The sequence below is a fragment of the Drosophila busckii genome, chromosome 3R, assembly GCF_011750605.1.
Source record: "Drosophila busckii strain San Diego stock center, stock number 13000-0081.31 chromosome 3R, ASM1175060v1, whole genome shotgun sequence".
Lineage (NCBI taxonomy): Eukaryota > Metazoa > Arthropoda > Insecta > Diptera > Drosophilidae > Drosophila > Drosophila busckii.
Genome location: NC_046607.1, coordinates 22,630,208 through 22,649,641, shown reverse-complemented (window position 1 = coordinate 22,649,641; position 19,434 = coordinate 22,630,208). Strand labels below are relative to the sequence as shown.

The 19,434-nt window shown below is 46.8% G+C and overlaps 6 protein-coding genes across 7 annotated transcripts; 2 read left to right on the top strand and 4 right to left on the bottom strand.

Annotated features, from left to right (window-relative positions):
- Window positions 1-24: 24 nt before the first annotated feature.
- On the top strand, window positions 25-2,128 carry LOC108602121 (cytochrome P450 315a1, mitochondrial). The gene is made up of 6 exons (XM_017990148.1): window positions 25-370; window positions 424-633; window positions 723-928; window positions 982-1,322; window positions 1,387-1,593; window positions 1,651-2,128. Exons 1-6 carry the CDS (start codon window positions 162-164, stop codon window positions 1,987-1,989), a joined length of 1,512 nt encoding a protein of 503 aa, XP_017845637.1. The 5' UTR covers window positions 25-161; the 3' UTR covers window positions 1,990-2,128.
- A 70-nt stretch (window positions 2,129-2,198) lies between these two features.
- On the bottom strand, window positions 2,199-6,524 carry LOC108604040 (multidrug resistance-associated protein 4-like). The gene is made up of 6 exons (XM_017993302.2): window positions 6,325-6,524; window positions 6,139-6,270; window positions 4,314-6,078; window positions 3,390-4,254; window positions 2,646-3,342; window positions 2,199-2,595 (listed from the first exon to the last, which is right to left on the bottom strand). The coding sequence occupies exons 1-6, from the start codon at window positions 6,507-6,509 to the stop codon at window positions 2,253-2,255; spliced, it is 3,987 nt and encodes a 1,328-aa protein (XP_017848791.2). The 5' UTR covers window positions 6,510-6,524; the 3' UTR covers window positions 2,199-2,252.
- A 306-nt stretch (window positions 6,525-6,830) lies between these two features.
- On the bottom strand, window positions 6,831-9,534 carry LOC108604041 (sphingomyelin phosphodiesterase 4). Its single transcript, XM_017993303.1, has 7 exons — window positions 9,446-9,534; window positions 9,088-9,387; window positions 8,226-9,028; window positions 7,896-8,165; window positions 7,519-7,837; window positions 7,197-7,460; window positions 6,831-7,140 (listed from the first exon to the last, which is right to left on the bottom strand). The coding sequence occupies exons 1-7, from the start codon at window positions 9,476-9,478 to the stop codon at window positions 6,838-6,840; spliced, it is 2,292 nt and encodes a 763-aa protein (XP_017848792.1). The 5' UTR covers window positions 9,479-9,534; the 3' UTR covers window positions 6,831-6,837.
- Window positions 9,535-9,757: 223 nt separating this feature from the next.
- On the top strand, window positions 9,758-18,450 carry LOC108603864 (RNA helicase aquarius). Its single transcript, XM_017993031.2, has 8 exons — window positions 9,758-9,944; window positions 10,008-10,482; window positions 10,539-10,885; window positions 14,679-15,713; window positions 15,768-16,228; window positions 16,284-17,499; window positions 17,555-17,923; window positions 17,990-18,450. Exons 1-8 carry the CDS (start codon window positions 9,822-9,824, stop codon window positions 18,434-18,436), a joined length of 4,473 nt encoding a protein of 1,490 aa, XP_017848520.1. The 5' UTR covers window positions 9,758-9,821; the 3' UTR covers window positions 18,437-18,450.
- Window positions 10,922-13,424, bottom strand: LOC108603865 (probable G-protein coupled receptor Mth-like 5). 2 transcript variants are annotated; one of them, XM_017993032.1, is made up of 6 exons: window positions 13,057-13,424; window positions 12,379-12,506; window positions 12,154-12,324; window positions 11,925-12,103; window positions 11,363-11,866; window positions 10,922-11,302 (listed from the first exon to the last, which is right to left on the bottom strand). In XM_017993032.1, exons 1-6 carry the CDS (start codon window positions 13,277-13,279, stop codon window positions 11,044-11,046), a joined length of 1,464 nt encoding a protein of 487 aa, XP_017848521.1. In that variant the 5' UTR covers window positions 13,280-13,424; the 3' UTR covers window positions 10,922-11,043. The 2 variants fall into 2 exon arrangements, with proteins under 2 accessions (XP_017848521.1, XP_017848522.1); XM_017993033.1 differs by having other exon boundaries at window positions 11,363-11,863.
- LOC108603866 (putative inner dynein arm light chain, axonemal) lies at window positions 18,352-19,413 on the bottom strand. The gene is made up of 2 exons (XM_017993034.2): window positions 18,939-19,413; window positions 18,352-18,883 (listed from the first exon to the last, which is right to left on the bottom strand). Exons 1-2 carry the CDS (start codon window positions 19,306-19,308, stop codon window positions 18,504-18,506), a joined length of 750 nt encoding a protein of 249 aa, XP_017848523.1. The 5' UTR covers window positions 19,309-19,413; the 3' UTR covers window positions 18,352-18,503.
- Between the last annotated feature and the right edge of the window lie 21 nt (window positions 19,414-19,434).

The window sequence follows — 19,434 nt, the reverse complement described above, 5'->3', positions numbered from 1 at the left end:
ATCAGTTGTGCATTAGCCTTGCCCTTGTCGGGTACTCGGATTAGTCTTTGGCCTAGCGGTGTGTGAAGAGCCAGACGGAAAGGGAAAGGGACAGGGAAAGAGAGTGAGTGAGTGAGGGAAAACGCGTTCAGTTGCTGTCTGCAGGTGTCTTAAGTGATATTATGGGCCGCTGGAGCCTGCTGCGCTGGGCCTTGCAGCTGTTGAAGACGCTGCTGTTGCGCATCATGTGCCACTTTAGGAGCGAACTGCACAGCAGCTACACAGCGCAGAGCTTGCAGATTGTGCCCAAGTATGAGCCCATACCGAGAATCAAGGGGCTGCCAGTGCTGGGCACGCTCCTGGATATAATAGCAGCTGGTGGCGCACCAAAGTAAGCAAAAGTTGCAGCTGATCTGATCATAATAATTACAATTTATTTCGCAGCCTGCACAAATACGTGGATGCACGTCATCGACAGTATGGCGCTATATATCGCGAACGCTTGGGCGGCACAAAGGATGCCGTGTTTATTGCCTCGGCTCAACTGATGCGCAGCGTATTTCAACAGGAGGGTCACTATCCGCAGCATCCGCTGCCGGATGCTTGGGTCTACTACAATAAACAACACGCCTGCCAACGTGGTCTCTTCTTTATGTAAGTGGCACATATTTGGACTTGCAAATGAGCTTGCAAATCAATTGGCATTTTTCTTTATATTCTGTTCGTTTCTTAAACTGTGACAGGGAGGGCGCTGAGTGGCTGCACAATAGGCGTATACTTAATCGGCTGCTGCTCAATGGCAATTTGAATTGGATGGACGCGCATATTGAGCGCTGTACGCAGCAATTGCTGGACAAATGGCGCGGGCAGACAGCGCAGGCAGCGCTGCTAGGCGAGCACTACGAACTGCCGCAGCTGGAGCAGCAGCTCTATAGATGGTCCATAGAAGGTAAGTCCAATCCCTTCATATCTATACTTATTACTAACTCTTCTTGCTTGCAGTGCTTTGTGGCATTATGTTTGGCGTCCATGTCTTAAGCTGTGAGCGCATACAGGACGCCTTGACTGAGTTTACGCAGATTGTGCACAAAGTGTTTGAGCATAGCTCAAAGCTCATGAGCCTGCCGCCTCGACTGGCGCAACTGCTGCGTCTGCGCATCTGGCGCGACTTTGAGCACAATGTGGACGAAGTGTTGCAACAAGGCGCCGCCATCATAGAGCTCTGCATAGGCGCACAGCAAACGCAGGAGCAGGCGCTGTATCAGCGACTCCTAGCAGCAGCTGTGCCTGCCGAGCTCATACGCCGCATCTTTGTGGATCTGGTCATAGCAGCAGGTGACACGGTCCGACCAACAAACAATAGTTTAAGTTTTATTCAAACTTTATTAATGTTAATTTTTTTTATAGACCGCCTTTAGTAGTCAATGGGCTTTGTATTTGCTCTCGTTGGATTCGCAGCTGCAGCAGCGCATAGCACAGGAACGCGCTTTGGGTGAGTCACAGCTGCTGCATGGTCTGATAAAGGAAGCGCTGCGTCTATATCCTGTAGCGCCATTTATAGGACGCTATATGCCACAAGATGCGCAAATTGGTGGCCACTTTATAGAGAAAGACGTAAGTTTTGAGCTTAGCTTACAATTTATTTTATTTAAAACAAATTTTGCTTTACAGACGCTCGTGTTGCTCTCGCTCTACACTGCTGGACGCGATCCTGCGCACTTTGAGCAGCCGCTGCGCGTGATGCCAGAGCGCTGGTACCAAAGCGACTCCCAGCAGACGCATCAGCCACATGCCAGTCTGCCCTTTGCCATTGGGCAGCGCTCCTGCATTGGACGCCGTGTGGCACTCAAGCAGCTGCATTTGCTGCTGGGCAAATGTGCCGCCGAGTTTCAGCTGCAGTGCCTCAATGAGCAGCCTGTGGATAGCGTACTACGCATGGTTACTGTGCCGGACCAGACGCTGCGTTTGGCACTAACGCTGCAAACCAAGTCAACATGTCATAATTGTTAAGTGTTCGTTTATTAAATTCGTCTAGGGATATGCTCTAAGTGGTCTTAGCATATAACGGAGCTCAGCGCACAGTGATCTGTTAATACAGCATTTTCTTTATAGTATACATATAGTATATAAAGCTGCTAATTAGCTATAGTAAAAATCATAAGCATAGTAAAAAAGATTATAAATATAATTATAATAATATGAAAAAAAAAATGCTTTCGAATAACTCAATATTAAGCATACGAAAAAAAAACAAAAAAATATATTTGTAGCCTTTACGGCTTAGAGTTCTTGTCTTTGAGTAAACCAGCGCTGCGCTCCAGTAGCGATATGAGCTTATTGGCTTCCACGTTTGCAGGCTCATGGCTGCTATTATATGAATCTCTGGCCAGTTTTTTGAGTGCATCCGACTCGCCGCCTGTAGCTTCCACCATTTGCTTGAGTGCGCCCTGCGATTTCATCAACAGCAAATGCGGCACATCGTACTCCACAGCATTGCCCGCATCCATAACAATAATGCGATCCGAATCCATCACTGTATGCAAACGATGGGCAACAGTCAAGACTGTGCACTGCTGGAACTTGTCGCGTATGGTGCGTTGGATTAAGGAGTCAGTGCTGCAAGAGAAAACATTGAGCTTGAAGCAATGCTAACCAAAATTACTTACAGCAAATCCACATTGGCTGTGGCCTCATCCAGCACCAGCACCTTGTTGTTGCGCAGAATGGCGCGTGCCAGGCAAAGCAACTGACGCTGCCCCACGCTAAAGTTGCTGCCACGTTCGGTGACCATAAAGTCCAGGCCAGGTATGGCCAAGCGCATTTCTACAGCTTCCAGCGCGCTCCACAACTCTGCATCACTATAAAGCTCAAAGGGATCCAGGTTATAGCGTATGGTGGCTGAGAACAGCACCGGATCTTGTGGAATTATGGAAATGCGCGTGCGCAGCGTCTCGAGTGAAATGCTGCCCGTTTCAATGTCATCTATGTAGATGCCACCCTCAATGTAAGCTAAGCGGAAAAGTGCGCCTATGAGCGAGGATTTGCCAGCGCCAGTGCGTCCCACAATGCCCACTTTCCAGCCAGGCTCAATAATCAAATTGAGTTGCCTCAGCACAGGCGCTGCTTGAGGATCATAGCGACAGCTCATGTTGCGGAACTCCAGCTTGCCATGCGTTGGCCATTGCTGTGATGGCTGTTGACCCTTAACAGCAGGTTCTTGCTCCAGTTGCGTGTACTCCAGCACGCGCTCTACGCTTGTCATTTGCTGCAGCGACTCGGCCACTTGGCGTACGCAGTACTGCACCATGCCTGTGAGTAAAATAGCCTGCGAGATGGCCAAACCCACATTGCCGCTGTAGGTGACTAAAGATTTTGATTAATTAAATGGCTTAACAGCTTTGTCAGCTTACCTTCATTGGACACAATAAAGCTAAAGGTAACAGCAGCTAGAAAAACGCAATTGACGCCGTCGACCCATAATCCGAGAGCTGTATTCGTGGACTCTGCCAGCTGCCAGGCGCTGCTGTGCACATCCTGCAGCAAATCAAACTCCTTGGCCACCAGCTGCTGCATATTACGTGAGCGTATGATGGACAAGCCCGCCAGCGTCGAGGTGAGATGTGAGAACACAGGACTGCGGCAAATGCTCTCCAAGCGCTTGAAATCCTGCGAGGGACGCAGATAGAGCTTGAGTATTAGCACATCTATAATGGCGACAATTATAACCGCAGGCATTAGCACAGGATTGACCACCAAGATGACCACCAAAGTGCCCAGGATGACCAAGCCATGCTGTATAAACTCCAGCATATTGCGGGGCAGCCACTCGTCCATGGTGCCAATGTCCTTAGAAAAACGATTAAGTATACGCCCTGAGGGATTGGTGTGAAAGAAGCGCATGCTGGCATTCAATATGCAACGGAACATGCGCTCATGCAACACCTTGGAGGCATGCATGCAGCTCTTGAGAAACAAATAGCCACGAAAGATGGTGAAGAATACGACGCCAATGGTCAGCACGCCAAAGATATACATGCAGGCATAGGTGCTCAGCCGCGTGGCCTTGCCCTGCGAACGCAGCTGCTCCTGCTGCGTCCAGGTGTTGGCAAAGTAATCCGAGCTGCTGCAGACCACCTGGGAGAGCAGCATAACGACAGCCATGCAGCCAAAGCTAAACAAAGTGCCGCCAGCTTGAAAGTATTCCACCCAAACGTGAGAGGAGATGCCACCAGTGGCTTGTTGCTCAGCTAAGCTCTGCTGCTTGTTGGGCATGAGCTGATGAGTATGAAGAGCTAATTAGCAGTTGACACTAAAAAGTTTGAGTTGCTGCTTACCAACTTTTGACTGAGCTCCAGCTCCAGCTGCTTGCTGCTGCTTGATTGAATTAGTTTAGTATCCTCAGCTGGCGCGTCAATTGCTGCACTTAATTCCTCCACTGGCTGCACTAGTTTCGTTTCACCCAGCAGCTTGGCAAAGTCCAGATCGCTGTTGATAAAATCATCATAGGTGCCTTGCCTTAAGATGCGTCCTTGCTCCACAATAACAATCCAGTCAGCCTCGGACAGAAACTGCACTTGATGTGTCACTAACAAACGTGTGGCCTGCTGCTGAGCCAAGCGGCCACGTGGACCAATAACCTCGTCGAATAAATGTTTGCCCACATGCGCATCGACCGCACTCAGCGGATCATCCAGCAGATAAATGGACGCGGGTTTGTAGACGGCGCGTGCCAAGCTAATGCGCGCGCGCTGGCCACCAGAGAGCGAAGCACCACGCTCACCTATGATAGTGGCATCGGAGTCGGGCAGCTGTCGCAGATCGGGCAGCAAGGCACACGCTTGTATCACCTGCTGATAGCGCTGGGATTCGTATTCCTGGCCAAAGAGTATATTGTCACGCACAGTGCCATTGAAGAGCCAAGGCTCCTGCGAGGCATAGGAGAGCTCTCCCTGTATAGCTACGCTGCCCTCAACGATGGGCAGCTCACCCAGCAGCAGCTGCAGCAATGAGCTTTTGCCTGAGCCCACAGCGCCGATAACAGCGCAGAGCTGTCCTGGCTTAATTTTCAGATTGAACTGCTCCAAAGTGCATTGTGGCTGCTCCTTAAGCCAGCTGGCACTCAAGTTCTTTAGCAGCAACGCAGGCTCAGCTGACTGCTCACACTTGTTTAGCAAAGCAACGTTGTCATCATCGCGCTCCTCCTGCTGCAGATAAGTCTCAATGCGTCCTAGTGAAACCCAAGCCTCTGCAGCTAGATTAACAGCTAGAGGATAATAGACAGCTGCCACCAGCTGCAGTATGTTGTAGTAAATGACCACAGAGAAGACAAAGTCCGCTGAAATGCTTTGACCCATAAGCACAGCTGCTGCCAGTGTGAGGAACAACGTGGTGCGCTGTATAAAGAAGCGAGTGGTGCGTTGAAAGCCATAAAGATAGTTGGCATAGCTTAGCTGCTGTATCTCGCTGCGTCTGGCGTCGGCGACAACAGCTTGGAACGACTGCTCCCAGGCATACATCTTGACCACTTGTATGCCCTGCATGAGCTCGCTCATGATGCCCACGCGCACATCTGTGCGCTTTGCAATGCGACGACGCAGCTTGGAGGTCAACTTGCTCAGTGCCGTTTGCACGGGTATAGTCTTCAGCAGCAAGCCTAGCACGCCCACCAAGGCGGGCAGGCCTATCTGCAGCCAAATAATATAGCAGGTGACTATAGCATGTATGGGCAGTATCCAAATGTAGTGAGTAAAGACTAGCGCATAGTCCAGGCGACTGACATCGTTGGAGAGCAGATTAATCAGATGACCAGCGGGCGTTTGACCCACTGTCTTCATGGATAGACGCAGCGTCTTGCGATACACCAAGGAGCAGCAGGCAATGCGCATGCGTGCGCCCATCAAACGTTGACGCAGATAAAGATGATGCCAGAGCAGGCAGGCAAGCAAATTGATGACGACCAGCAGACAGCCCAGACTATAAACATCGTTCCAGAGATAGGTCAGGGTAGCAGTGCTGCCCCCATTCGGGATGCTGTTGGCATCAGCTGCTGCATGTTGCAAGCGCTGCAGCAGCTGCGCCAGAACAGCAGCGATTAGCATTCTAAAAGTAAACGCCAGCTGATAAGCGCAAGCGATAAGATTTATATATAGCTTAACTCACTTGAGCGTTATATATATAAAGCACGCAATGCCATTAAGAGCAAAGGCAGACCAGCAGCAGTTCAACAAAGCGCGACGCAGCTGCGGCTTGCGTCCAGCACGCTCAGCATGTGAAAGCTCCCTGAACCAAGCGCTGCAAGTTGTCAACAAATTAGTGAAAGTTGTGCTATTAAGTATTAAGACTTACTCTTCCAGCTGGTCAGCAAGTGGCTGCGACTCATCGGCAGGCAAGCACTTGGTCAAATCATGCGCATTCAAGCCCTTGCGCTTGCCACGATATAACAATGGGATAGCCCAAGCAAACAGTAGCCTTGATAACACATTGGCACGCTGACTGGGATTTTTGCCTTGCGGCTTGGCACTGCCGTCCATTTCAACTTACACTCTTTGAATGATTCGGAAATTGGTTTCAACAACTTAAGCTGTGCGGTAATCTTATCTTTGTTGTGATATAAGTGGCGTTTACAACTTGTTAGCTGCGGCCCGAGTCTGGACTATTAGCCTAGGCTACAGTATCTTGAAATAACAAACAGTTGCCGGCGTGCTCACAGCTGTTTATTTTAGTAACGCTTTGTCATTGTAGCGGCCACTGTCTATATTACATGATGGGCTTATCTCACAATTTGTTATTGTACAATTGCTTAGTATAAGTGGTTTTTAATTTATAAATCTACATTACTATAAAAATAACAATTTGCGTTTACGATAACATGGCCAACAAGGCTGAGTAGCAAAGAAACAGCGCGCATAGTGCCAGCAATCCCACAATGGGTGCACCACACCAAAGCTGACCAAAGCACAGCGCGCAGCCTAGCACAAGTAGCGTAGGTATGGAGCCCAAGGCACGCAAACTCACACGCGCCGGCACCTGCCTTTCGAATAAATCCGCATTGCCGTGGTTCTTGCCAAACCATTGCTCTGTCATGGGCGGACACAGCAGCTGACGCGTTAGCTTGCCACAAAAGTCCTCGCGTGCGTAGTAAGCAGCAATCTGCGTGCCAAACTGCAAAAGGTTTAGAGTTTAATTTAAGCTAACATATGCTTAAACTATAAACTTACTTTGTTATTTATGGACTCTGATATAAAATGCAGCGCTCTGACTAAAGGTTTAATCTCATTTGTCATAATGGGCAGCATCGCTGGATCTATAGTGGGATGTATGTTTGATAGATTCAACGACATTTGCTGTGGTGTTAATTTGGATGTGTCCAGCGAGCCATTGGCATCGAAAAAGCTAAAGCTTTTGCCGCTTATTGAAGCTGGCGGCGTCGGCTCAGCAGGCAATGTGTCATGCTCCAGCATAGACAAGTTACCCATGTCCACCTGCAAGCACAAAATACAGGCTTAAGCCACAGCTAAGGCTATTGTTGTTATAACTTACATTAAAAGTGCGACAGAACGCATCGATGCTTTGACGCAGCACCTCTGGTATGCGACTAGCTTCGCAGAGCGTAATCTCGTCTTGCGTGGACTTGCCCATGAACTTCTTAAACAAGTTCTTTAAGTAGCCTTCGGAGCGCTGCCTTTCCGCAATTTCTCCGCGCAGATTGCGTATGTTTGATAGCACCGTATTACGCGCCATGCTTATAACATACAAGAAGCTTTCAATTTGCATATGCATATCCTCGCTAAATAGTTTTGGTATATTGCTGCTGTGCAAAGGATTCCACTGTGCATTGTAGGAACTGTTGTGCGATCGGCTGTAAATAGTAAAATATTAATGCTGTTGTACATATAAAGTTTATAATTTAGACATACTTGAGCGTATTTACTTGACGCTGCGGTGAATCAAAGCCATAGGTATTGCCCGAGTGCAGACGCTCGAACTGTTGGAGACGACCAATCAAGTCATGTTGGGCAAACATTTTGGCAAAACGATGCAGCATATAAGCATTGCGATAAACAGAGTAATCCAGGCGCTCAAAGCGTGGCAATAGCTGCATAAATATATGTGTATAAACAATTAAATTGTCTATAATAAAGCCATCGAAGTAGCGACTGATTTCGGGTTGATAGTTAATGCCGCCACTGCAATGATATATTACATTAATATATATTATAGTAGTCAAAAGTTGTGTTGTGTCTTACTGATGATTAACTGCAGCCAAAGTGTAACGCCAGGGCTGTATGTAGCTCAGCCAAAGCTCCAGCACCACCGACAAGGAGCTGTCCAGTGGCCAGCGATCAATGAGACTGCAGAGGAATGCATAAATCCGCCCCTTAACCATGCTGACTGATAGTTTGCGCAGTGCACAAAGCGGCGTATGATCAATGCGTGCAGCATTGGCAAAGAAATGGACTTGCTTAACCAAAGTGCGCACACCACGCACATATTCGCTGCTCGGCAAATGATGCTCCGATTCGATATCATAACGCAGCCAGATGTCCACAAAGAAGTGCAGCACTGACTCTGAACGCCAGACATGCGCACGTCCACTAGCGCCACCACTGCTGTCGGACTGCGGTGATGTGTTGCCGCTGCCAGGACTACTGGATATAACCACGCCGTTGCTATTGCGCCAGGAGCTAGGAAGTTTGAGATACTTGGGCTGACGCATGGGCTGCAACGTCTGCGCAGGCAGCGGCTGTGGCGCCTTAATAGTGTTGCTAAAGTTGACAGGCTCTATGCGTGCATCCGGACTAAAGGGCAAAAAGTTTTCCAGATATTCAGCAGACAGCAGCTGGTAAATCGTTTTGCTGCGTTCGTTGTGTATCTGCATGGCAATGGGATTGATGGTATGCAGTGGCTGCAACGCATACAGCGCAAAGTGAAATATGTAAAAGTCAAAGGCGTTCAGGGACAGCGTTGTTATCTGATGCTTGAGAATATCTATGTTAATGAGATCTGCATAGAACATGGGACCCGCCTGCAGCATGCCAATAAACTTACGCTACGTAAAGAATGAGTGGTAAGTAATTTATTTATAAATTTAGCAGCAGCACTACTTACCGGCAACAGGTTAATGTCTATTTCAAATTTGGTTGTTTCATTCAACAGCTTGTGGCAAATCTGCATCCAAATACCATGCACGCCCAAGAAGTGTTGCAGTCTATTGAAATAATGTGGTGCGTTTTCCATTGTTGTGGTACGCAGTCCCCAGCCCAGAACATGTCCATTGATGCCAAACATGGAATGCACGATGAGCGGGAAAAGTTCTTGTATTTGCCTCAAGGTGCAGCGTTCGAACAATATTTCCAGCTGTAGCAGCTTGTCCATCAGCGGCAAATTGAGCACATTCAATATGTGGCTCTGCAATGTGCAAAAGTTAATTATTGCTAAATTAAATTTGTTAACAATAAATACTCACGTTGATGTTTTCAGGCGGCAGTGGCTGATTCATTTTTAACAGATTCTTACTGCAGGCAAAGAGTTAATAAATAATAAATTGTAACCAGAATATCAACTAAACAAATAATTTATTATAATAGTGTGCTGCACTTTAATACTTTAGTTTATTTAACGTGTTTAATTAAAAAAATATAAAATGCTTTATGTTCCGGCATTTAAGTGTTGCCATACAGTTGTTTTAACGCGCGTTCCACTCAGCTGCTATCGATATCACCAAACGCTTTTGCTATCGTTTGCAAACAGCGTTGCCAGAAATATTGTAGCCGGCGTTTGTTGTGATATTTAGTTTGGCAAAAGTGTTTATATTAATTTGGCAGTTGTATAAAAGCATTTAAATGAAACGCAGAAGTCAAACACGTGCGCAGACGCAACAGGCGCAGCAGGAAGCACAAAAGAAGCCAAAGGAAAAAGCTGGCGCGCTAACACTGGCACAATTTAGTGCCGACCCGATATGGCAGGTGGGTGCTCCTCTAAACAAAACGTTTACAATTTGCTGAAATCAAAAACACTTTATTTTGCAGCTGGCAATGCAATATTGGTCACCAGAGTCAGCCGCTGATCATCTGCCCTACAATGCAGAGATAATTGAACGCATCTACAGCGAGGAAATGTGTGGCAAGCAGAGTGCGCGGCGCATCAACATGCTGGAGTTCAGTCAGTACCTGGAGCAATATTTGTGGCCAAATTATAAGCGCGAAAAGGCAACGCATGCTCATCTTATGTCCATAGTGCTGATGTGCAATGAAAAATTCCGCGAACGCGTAGAAGTGTGGAATGTTTTTCAAGAAAAGCCCGAGGAGTATGCAGATTTCTTTCGCCACATGTTGGAATCCTGCTTGCCGCCACGCACACCCAAAGGCAAAGGCAGCACAATGAGAGAACGCACAGGATTGTTAATGTTTTTAAACCACTGCTTCAATAGCATGGAAATTGATATATGTCGGGATCAGGCTAAGCGACTAGTGTCGCTCTCTATGTGGCATTGTCTGCAGCCAGGTAAGTGCAAGCAAAACCTACAGCAAAACAAGTATTTAATCTATGTTGTTCTTAAGGTCGCCGCGAGCAAGAACTGCGCGATGTGCCAGAATGGCGAAAGTACTGGAAACGTTTGCAGAAAAAGGAAAAAGATAATGCCAAACCCGAAATCGTTTGGGAGCGACACTTCATGCAGAATCTTATCATCGATTTCTTGCATATACTGGAGCGCATACCCGCGGAGGGTGAGCTCAACAGCAATGTGGTGCACTACTGTGAACGTTTCCTAGAATTCATCATTGATCTGGAAGCGTTGCTGCCCACGCGTCGCTTTTTCAACACTGTGCTGGATGATTGTCATCTGATAGTGCGCGCATTGATGAGCCCGCTAGTGCGTCGCGAGGAGGGAAAACTATTTGGTCAGGTAAGTGTCAGACTTTGTTTATTTATTATAAATAAGTTGCATTTTAAGTACAAATCTCAATGTTTAACATTGTTAAACTATTACAAAAACACTTAGACATACATGTTAAAAATAAGGCTTGAGCTCAGTTGGGGATAATAAGTTAGGTGGACGGCTCGTCAATAGTCATTGCCATTCATATAGTGCATCTCATCTCCCCAATCATTGGCAGAGGGCGGCTCATTATAGCAGCAGGATTTCTTTAGTAAAAATGTGACATGACGCTGCCGCAGCACGCAGATATAAAGCAGCAGCGGCGCCTGGAATGCATTAACTATAATATGCGCATAGACCAGTCCGTCCAACTGCATCCAGGACATGGTGAGAAACAGCCAGGCAAATGACATAACCAACAGCATGAGCGTGAACATGATGAAACTGCAAGTTAAGCATAAATTGTAGTTGCAATCTATAGATTATAGTTTAGCTTATACTCACTTGGCCTTAAGCTTGTGCGCTATGCGTCCATAGACAGTGCGTCGATTGATCAACTTGCGTGTGGTTACATAGAAGAATATATTAATTATAATGGTGCATGCAATGGGCGCAAAGAATATGCAAATGCCTAGCCAGCCAATGGTCTGCTGCTCGCCACGCATATTCTCCTTTTTGTATGAATCCGCGTCCAGAAAGAAATGCGCAAACACTGCCAGGCCAGCCATAGTACCGGTACAGCCCCAGGCATAGGCGGAGTAATAACAATACTTGCGTCCATCGGTGACACGCAGAAATACATTGCGCGAGCGAAAGGTTTTCCATATATAATAGCCAAAGCTATTGAGCCAGAAGAACGCCGCCAGCAGACTAAAGCATAAGATGATATCGGCGACAATGAAGCTCACATGGTGGGTAAAGTCGGTAAAGATGCAAACCAGATCCGCTGCCTGGCTAACCATGAGACACATGGCAATTGTGGTTACTATGTTGCCCACTAGATCTCTGCTGAAAGAGAAAATCAAATTCAAAATAGCATATTTGTATATAAATTTATGACAGTCACCTAAGCGTGGGTAATATAAAGTAGATAATGGCTATGATCAGCAGACAGATGAGCGCTATTATGTGAAATATGGGATTGAGTATTTTACGCAACAGAAAGTTGCCATCACTCCAGGTGTTTTCCTTTTTGGCCAGGCAGATGTGAGCGAAGAGGCTCTGCTCATGCTGCGGTGAAACGGCCTAAAGACAAGAATAATAAGTATGTGTTTGTTAAGTAGATTTATACGCACCTTATCCAAACAGTACTGTCCTTGTTCATAGTCATAGAAGCGTGGCTTCTTTGCCTCTGCTAGCTCCTCATCATAGTCGGACTGCTCGCCACGCTGCTCATCCTCCTCATTCTCTGTGTTGGTATAATGCCGCAGTTTGCCATCAGCCAGCAGCACCAACTTGTCGTAGCTCTAAAAATAATTTAAATTAGCTATGGAAGTTAATAAATAAAAGCACTAACTTACGCCCGGATAATGCAGCACGGGCCACATCTGCTTGGAGCCACAGTTGGGCACGCCGATAACAAACTTAAAATGCGCTACATCTTGATTCTGTTCACCGCCATAGCTGGTAAACATGGGCTGAAAGTAATCTATGGGGATATATGCAAATTAACAAAAGCAAAACATTAGCGTTGAGTTCAATCAGAGGGGGAAACGCAGCACAATGAAGCGTATCATAAAAAACACTTCAAGTTGCCAGTCTATAAATATAGCAGAATGCACATATAGATCTAGCCAGATGCAGTGTTATAAATTCCATTCTTGGCAGATGCGAATTCCCGCTCTAGCAAGCTGATCACGTTGTCAGATTGATTTGTAAGCTTTTAGTTTAACACATTAATTCATTAGATTGCTCACAAATATTTGCAGTAGTCATTGCCATATGCTTGGCTTTAGCATGACTTAATTTTGAGCCTAGGCATGAATCACAAAACATGACAGTAACTATTTGCTTTACTCATTGATTGTTAGCCCATGTGCCAATTAAGTGCCATCACATATGTTGCGCCCAAAAATCCATAAAGTTGAATGACCAACGTAGTGGGCCAGTTGCCATTAACAACCAGTCGGGTGGTTTAGTGTGGGTGTTAATCAAAGCCGACGACATGCAGGCTAGAGAGTTAGACTCTTCGTACTCACCGGTTTGGTTGACCTGCTGACATATATTGTTGACATGTATTTCAAACTTTTCACAACATTTGTTAACCAACACCAAATTGACATCTGTGGCTGCTGGCGCGGCTTCGTTATTATTCTTTTCAACCACATGCGCTGCACTTAGTGCTATCCATAACATTAGAACACAGCTGCTGCCTTGCGCCAGGTAAGGCAAAAATTGCGCGCCAAGCATTTTTACAAACATCTCGTAAAATCACGAAACACACACACACGGATACAATTAATAGTAACAGATACACATACGCGTAATCAAATGCGTCATCAAGTCGCTTGCCGTTGCCGGTTTAGAGTCAAGATCATGACTTGCATGCCCAAAAAAAAAAAAAAAAGAAAGACTGTAGAAAAAAGCAGACGACAGCGACAGTTGTTTGTCTTTATTGTTGCTTATACTTGTGTAGAGTTTTTAGCTTAGCTGCAATGTTATACTAAATTAAAGTTGTGTGTATTTTATGCATGCACTTTTAGTCAAACAAACAATTACTAAACGTTGATGCTAGACTAAATTCGTTTACAACGCAGCGCGCAAAAATTCCAGCAAACAACTTCGCTCAGCAACTAACTGCGACTGTTACTCGCTCTTAGCCTCTGCTGCTGCTGCTGCTGCTTGCTAGCTGCTAGCAGAAGAGCGCTAGCGAGCAAGTATGTGTAGAGTTTCTACACACACACACACACGCAAGCAGACTGCGCGGCTCTCTTACGTAGGCAGCAACCACCAAAGCAACAGTAAAAAGTTGAAGCAGGGCTTTGTAAGATAAACTCGCGTGCGCTCTCGCTCTCTTGCTTGCTCTCTCTCTTGTTGTTGCTTAATTGAAAGACGGAAATTATCAATTGCAAGGCAGGGCAAACTCTAAGAACCGGCGAAATACGAGTGGTGCATGTGCCCTGAGTCTTTGTTTATTGTTTGTCTGTGTGATGATGTGATAAGATGATTTAGCCCAATGCAGCTGCAACCCTTCAGCAACTTGAAACGCGTGCCTTGTCTTTCATAATGCTCCACTTGTCAGCACTTTGAGTAAAAAAGGAGTTGGATGGGGGGGGCAAGCAGGAAGCCCTTGTCTGTTTGCAGCTACTAAAGCATTGCGTTAAAACCAAACGGCAAATATGTTTAATAAATTATTATCAAGGCAAATGCATGGCTTTTAGCTCTTGCAGCATTAAATTACATAGCGTATAAGATTACCGCTACGATTACTGCCAAATAAGGATATGTAGACGGACTACTTTTTGCTGTCCTGTTCATTTAATTAGCTCTCTTATGTGTTGCTCTTACGCTTGACCAATGTCAAAGCTAAGGTTGACACGCTGTGTAGACTTTTGTTGATGACGTCGCTAAAGTCAGGCCGGCTTACCTGACAGGCCCAAGAACAGAGCGAGAGAGAGCGCGTTGAAGATGTGTGGGTATTTTGTAGAGTTGCTGAACAGGTAAAGGTAGTAAAAACTATAGGCGTATGTGTGTGTGTGTCTGTTTGAGTTACGTTCCATTCAATGCACGCATAAGCGTTAGAGTTCAGGAGCGGCTCAGTTGTTTGCGGGCAAGTTGGCGCTTCAATTAAAAATAATTGTTTTCTTTTAAATCTTTGCAGTTGCTGGACATGCTCAAGTTCTACACACGCTTTGAGATCAACGATGTCACCGGCAATTCACTTACAGATCACGACATGACACAGCTGCATTACAAGAAGATTACTTCGCTGCAGCGTGCCATGTTTGCCAAGTTCTCCAAGCTGCGTGTCTTTGCCCTGTCCAATGTAGCTACAGTGGACAATCGTGAATCGCTGGAGAAACACTTTGGCGCACTGGATGCAGAGGGATTGAAGCAAATAGCTTCGTTTTTGAATCTGGTGCCCGATGAGGCAGTAGAGCCTTTTCAGTGGCATCGCTTGGACGAGCAATTTCTGCGTGAGCTGCTCATAACGCGTCACGAGAAACGCTGCTCGCAGCTGGAGGCGCTCAATGAAATGCCGCTCTATCCTACAGAGCAAATCATCTGGGATGAGAATGTAGTGCCATCGGAGTATTACACAGGCGAGAGCTGTCTGGCGCTGCCCAAGCTCAATCTGCAGTTTCTAACGCTGCATGATTATTTGCTGCGCAATTTTAATTTATTCCGACTGGAGTCCACCTATGAAATACGTCAGGATATAGAGGATGCAGTGAGTCGCATGTTGCCTTGGCAATCAGAAGATGGCGATGTTGTCTTTGGCGGCTGGGCGCGCATGGCATTGCCCATATCCAGCTTTGCTGTTGTCGAGGTGGCCAAACCGCATCTGGGCGAAAAGAAACCTTCGCGCGTGCGTGCCGATGTGGGCGTAACGCTGTCAGTGCGTCGCGAGATCAAAGAGGAGTGGGAAAATCTGCGCAAACATGATGTTTGCTTTTTAATTACAGTAAAGCCTACGCAGCCCTATGGCACCAAGTATAATCCACGCGAGCCGTTTGTGCCACAAGTGGGTTTGGTCAGCGTGCGCGGCTGTGAGGTGGAGGGCATGCTGGATCCCAATGGGCGTGTCATTGAAGATGGTCCAGAGCCACGGCCACAGCTACCAGGCGAGCAGCGCAACTATCGCGTATGGCTGGACTCAAATCAGTATAGACAGGACATGGATGAGCTGCAAGAGGTGCGTCTTAAAGCTTTCAAGTCTACTATTTACTCATTTTACTTTTGCTTACAGGGCGCTGATGATGTCTATGAGAGTTTTAATATATTGATGCGCCGCAAGCCCAAGGAGAACAATTTCAAGGCAGTGCTGGAGACCATACGCCATTTGATGAACACGGAGTGCGTAGTGCCGCCTTGGCTGCATGACATACTGCTGGGCTATGGCGATCCTGGAGCAGCACACTACAGCAACATGCCCAGCCAAGAGCGTAGCTTGGACTTTAATGATACCTTCCTGGACTATGAGCATTTGCAGTCTAGCTTTCCCAGCTATGAGCTCAAGTGTGAGACGCCTAAAGAGAAACGTGAGCCGCCCTATCGTTTAATATTTGAGGATGTAGCACAGCAGCAGGACAGCGATGAGGAGAAGGAAGAGGAGGAGGAGTCCGCAGTGCAGGCTATAAGTAAAAGCATAGTTGTGCAGCCTTATAAAAGCGAAACGCGAGGTCCTTATCCCAGCAATAAGCCCAAGCAGTAAGTAAATAAATCAAGCAAGTGCTTCAAAGTTATTTAAACTTTTTGCTTTTAGGAACTGCATACGCTTTACGCCCACGCAAGTGGAAGCTATACGCGCTGGCATGCAGCCTGGGCTCACCTTGGTTGTGGGACCACCTGGCACAGGCAAAACGGATGTTGCTGTGCAGATTATATCCAATATATATCACAATCAGCCGCATCAGCGCACGTTGATTGTCACGCACTCCAATCAAGCGCTGAATCAGCTATTCGAAAAGATTATGGCGCTGGACATTGACGAGCGGCATTTGCTGCGTCTGGGTCATGGCGAGGAGGCGCTGGAAACTGAAAAGGACTACAGTCGCTATGGACGCGTCAACTATGTGCTGGCCAAGCGCATGGATTTGCTAACACAAGTGCAGCGTCTGCAGGAAGCGCTTGGCGTAAGCGGCGACAATGCTTACACCTGCGAAACTGCAGGCTACTTTTATCTTTACAATGTCATGGCGCGCTGGGAGAAATTCCAGAGTCAAATGCTCACACACAGCGCTGAGCAGGATGTGAACAAATTGCAGCAGCTGTTCGAGTCGGAGTTTCCCTTTGGCAAATTCTTTGCGGATGCACCTCAGCCGCTATTCAAAGCCAGCAGCTACGAGGATTTAATGCACACGGCGCAGTGCAACTTTCGTTATATAGCTGACATATTCACCGAGCTGGAAGAGTTTCGTGCATTTGAGCTGCTGCGCACTGGACTGGATCGCTCCAAGTATTTGTTGGTCAAAGAGGCCAAGATTATAGCCATGACCTGCACGCATGCAGCGCTAAAACGCAAAGAGCTAGTCAATCTAGGCTTTCGTTACGACAACATACTCATGGAAGAGTCTGCGCAAATATTGGAAATCGAAACATTTATACCGCTGCTGCTGCAGAATCCTTTGGATGGTCTTAACCGCTTGAAGCGCTGGATTATGATAGGCGATCATCATCAGCTGCCGCCTGTTATTAAAAATATGGCATTCCAAAAGTATTCGAACATGGAGCAGAGTCTGTTTACGCGCTTGGTGCGACTGGGCGTGCCCACTGTGGATTTGGATGGACAAGGACGTGCGCGCTCCAGCATTTGCTCGCTATACAAATGGCGCTACAAGAAGTTGGCGGATTTGGAGCACATCTTTGAGCGTGCTGAGTACAAACAGGCAAACACAGGCTTAGCTTATGACTATCAGCTTATCAATGTGGAGGACTACAAAGGCGTGGGCGAGAGTGAACCCAATCCTTATTTCTATCAGGTGAGCGTCATAACTTAACTTTGTTTGTCACATTTACTTATAACTTTTGTTGCAGAATCTTGCCGAGGCCGAGTATGTTGTTGCTCTATTCATGTATATGCGGCTGCTGGGCTATCCTGCTAGCAAAATATCCATCTTGACCACATACAATGGCCAGAAGCATCTCATACGGGATGTGGTCAGCGCACGTTGCGGCAACAATCCGCTCATAGGCTGGCCGCATAAGATAACCACCGTGGACAAATATCAAGGTCAACAAAATGATTATATACTCATCTCGCTGGTGCGCACCAAGGCTGTGGGTCATTTGCGTGATGTGCGACGTCTGGTGGTGGCCATGAGTCGTGCGCGTTTGGGACTTTATATCTTTGGACGCGTTTCTTTGTTCAAAAACTGTTTGGAACTGCAGCAAACCTTTAAGCTGGTAAGACAACTGATTAACTTTTATATAAATACTGTCTTAACTAATTATTTATTTATAAACAAACAGCTAATGCAGCGTCCGCTTAAGCTGCGCCTGGTGCCTGCAGACAAATATCCCACCGAGCGTCTTTGCAGCGCTGCTGTTAGCGCTGCCAAGGGCAAAGACATTGAAAACATGTCGGAAATGGCGCAGTTTGTCTATGAGCTCTACATGAGCAAAATGTCGGAGCTTAAGGACAAGCTGCCCAGCGAGGAGGAGCTGCGTGCTATGCGCAATCAGCTGCCACATGAAGATGACGATGAAGACGACGCAGCAGTCGCTGAGACTATAACTGAAGAGCCGCCACAGAAGCGCACAGCAAAGGAATCTGCTAAAAAGACAACAGAAGCTTTTCAGCCCATGCCCATTGTGAATGAAATACAAGTGGATGACATTGAAATGGCACCGCAGGAGTCAGAGAGCGTTCCCGCAGCGCCCACTGAGGCAGCAGCGAAGACACCAACTGACGCCTAGTTGCGTTCGTTGTATAATTAAATTCAAACAACAAAAGTAAATACATAAAAAATAACAAAATTGAAAACTATTTCTTGGGCGCAGTAATACCCTCCAGTTGCGCCTTGAGCTGTGCATTGGTTTTCTTGAGGAAAGTAATCTCCTCGGTGAATTTCTTTTCCTCGGAAGCACGCAGCTCAGCATTGCGACGTTCGGCCTGCTCCTGTTTCATTTTCATATCGGTAATGATTTCTTCAAGAGCTTCCTTTTCCTGCTCCAACGTCTTGACGCGATCACGCAGCATTTCCTTTTCCTCGTGAGCCTGCAGCGCCTTGCGCATGCCAAAGGCCACAGAGCTGCAGTAAAGAGTCTCATAGGCCTCCATAGACATGGCAATCTCATCGCGTATGCGCAGCAGCAACAAACCACGCTCCGAGCAATTGATGGTCACCTGGCGTATAATTTCATCTGCAATAAATGCAAGTTAGTTGCTATATTCAATAATTTCTTAACCACTGCTTACCAAAGCACTGAGAGTAGAGCTCACGGCGCACCGGACAGATGCCTGTCTCGCGTGCCTGCGTCTGCTGCAGACGTGTGTCCAGCATTTCCTGTAGATTAATAACATCCTGACGTGTTGCTGGTGTACTGGATACAGATTGCTGCCACAGCTGGCCATCCTCTTCCCAGCAGCGTGGCGGCAGTATTGAGTTTAATATCTCTTCTGTCTCCTTCTTGGTATCCAATAGAGCGCCCGCTGTTTGTGGGCGTTTCATTTCCAGCTCCGTCAACGGAGCGCCCTTTTTGTCTGGATGCTTAACCACAAGCACTGGATTGTTATAGCGGACCAGTGTTTGGAACTGGCCCACGCTAGTAATTTCCATTTCATCCATTTTGCTGATTTTGGCGTAACTCTAATCTATAATACTAATTCAAACGTTTGTTGTGTTATTATGTGTTCAACGATTTTGGTTGATTTGAAATATTGTAAATGCCTATGTTGAGAAAAACTTCAAAGG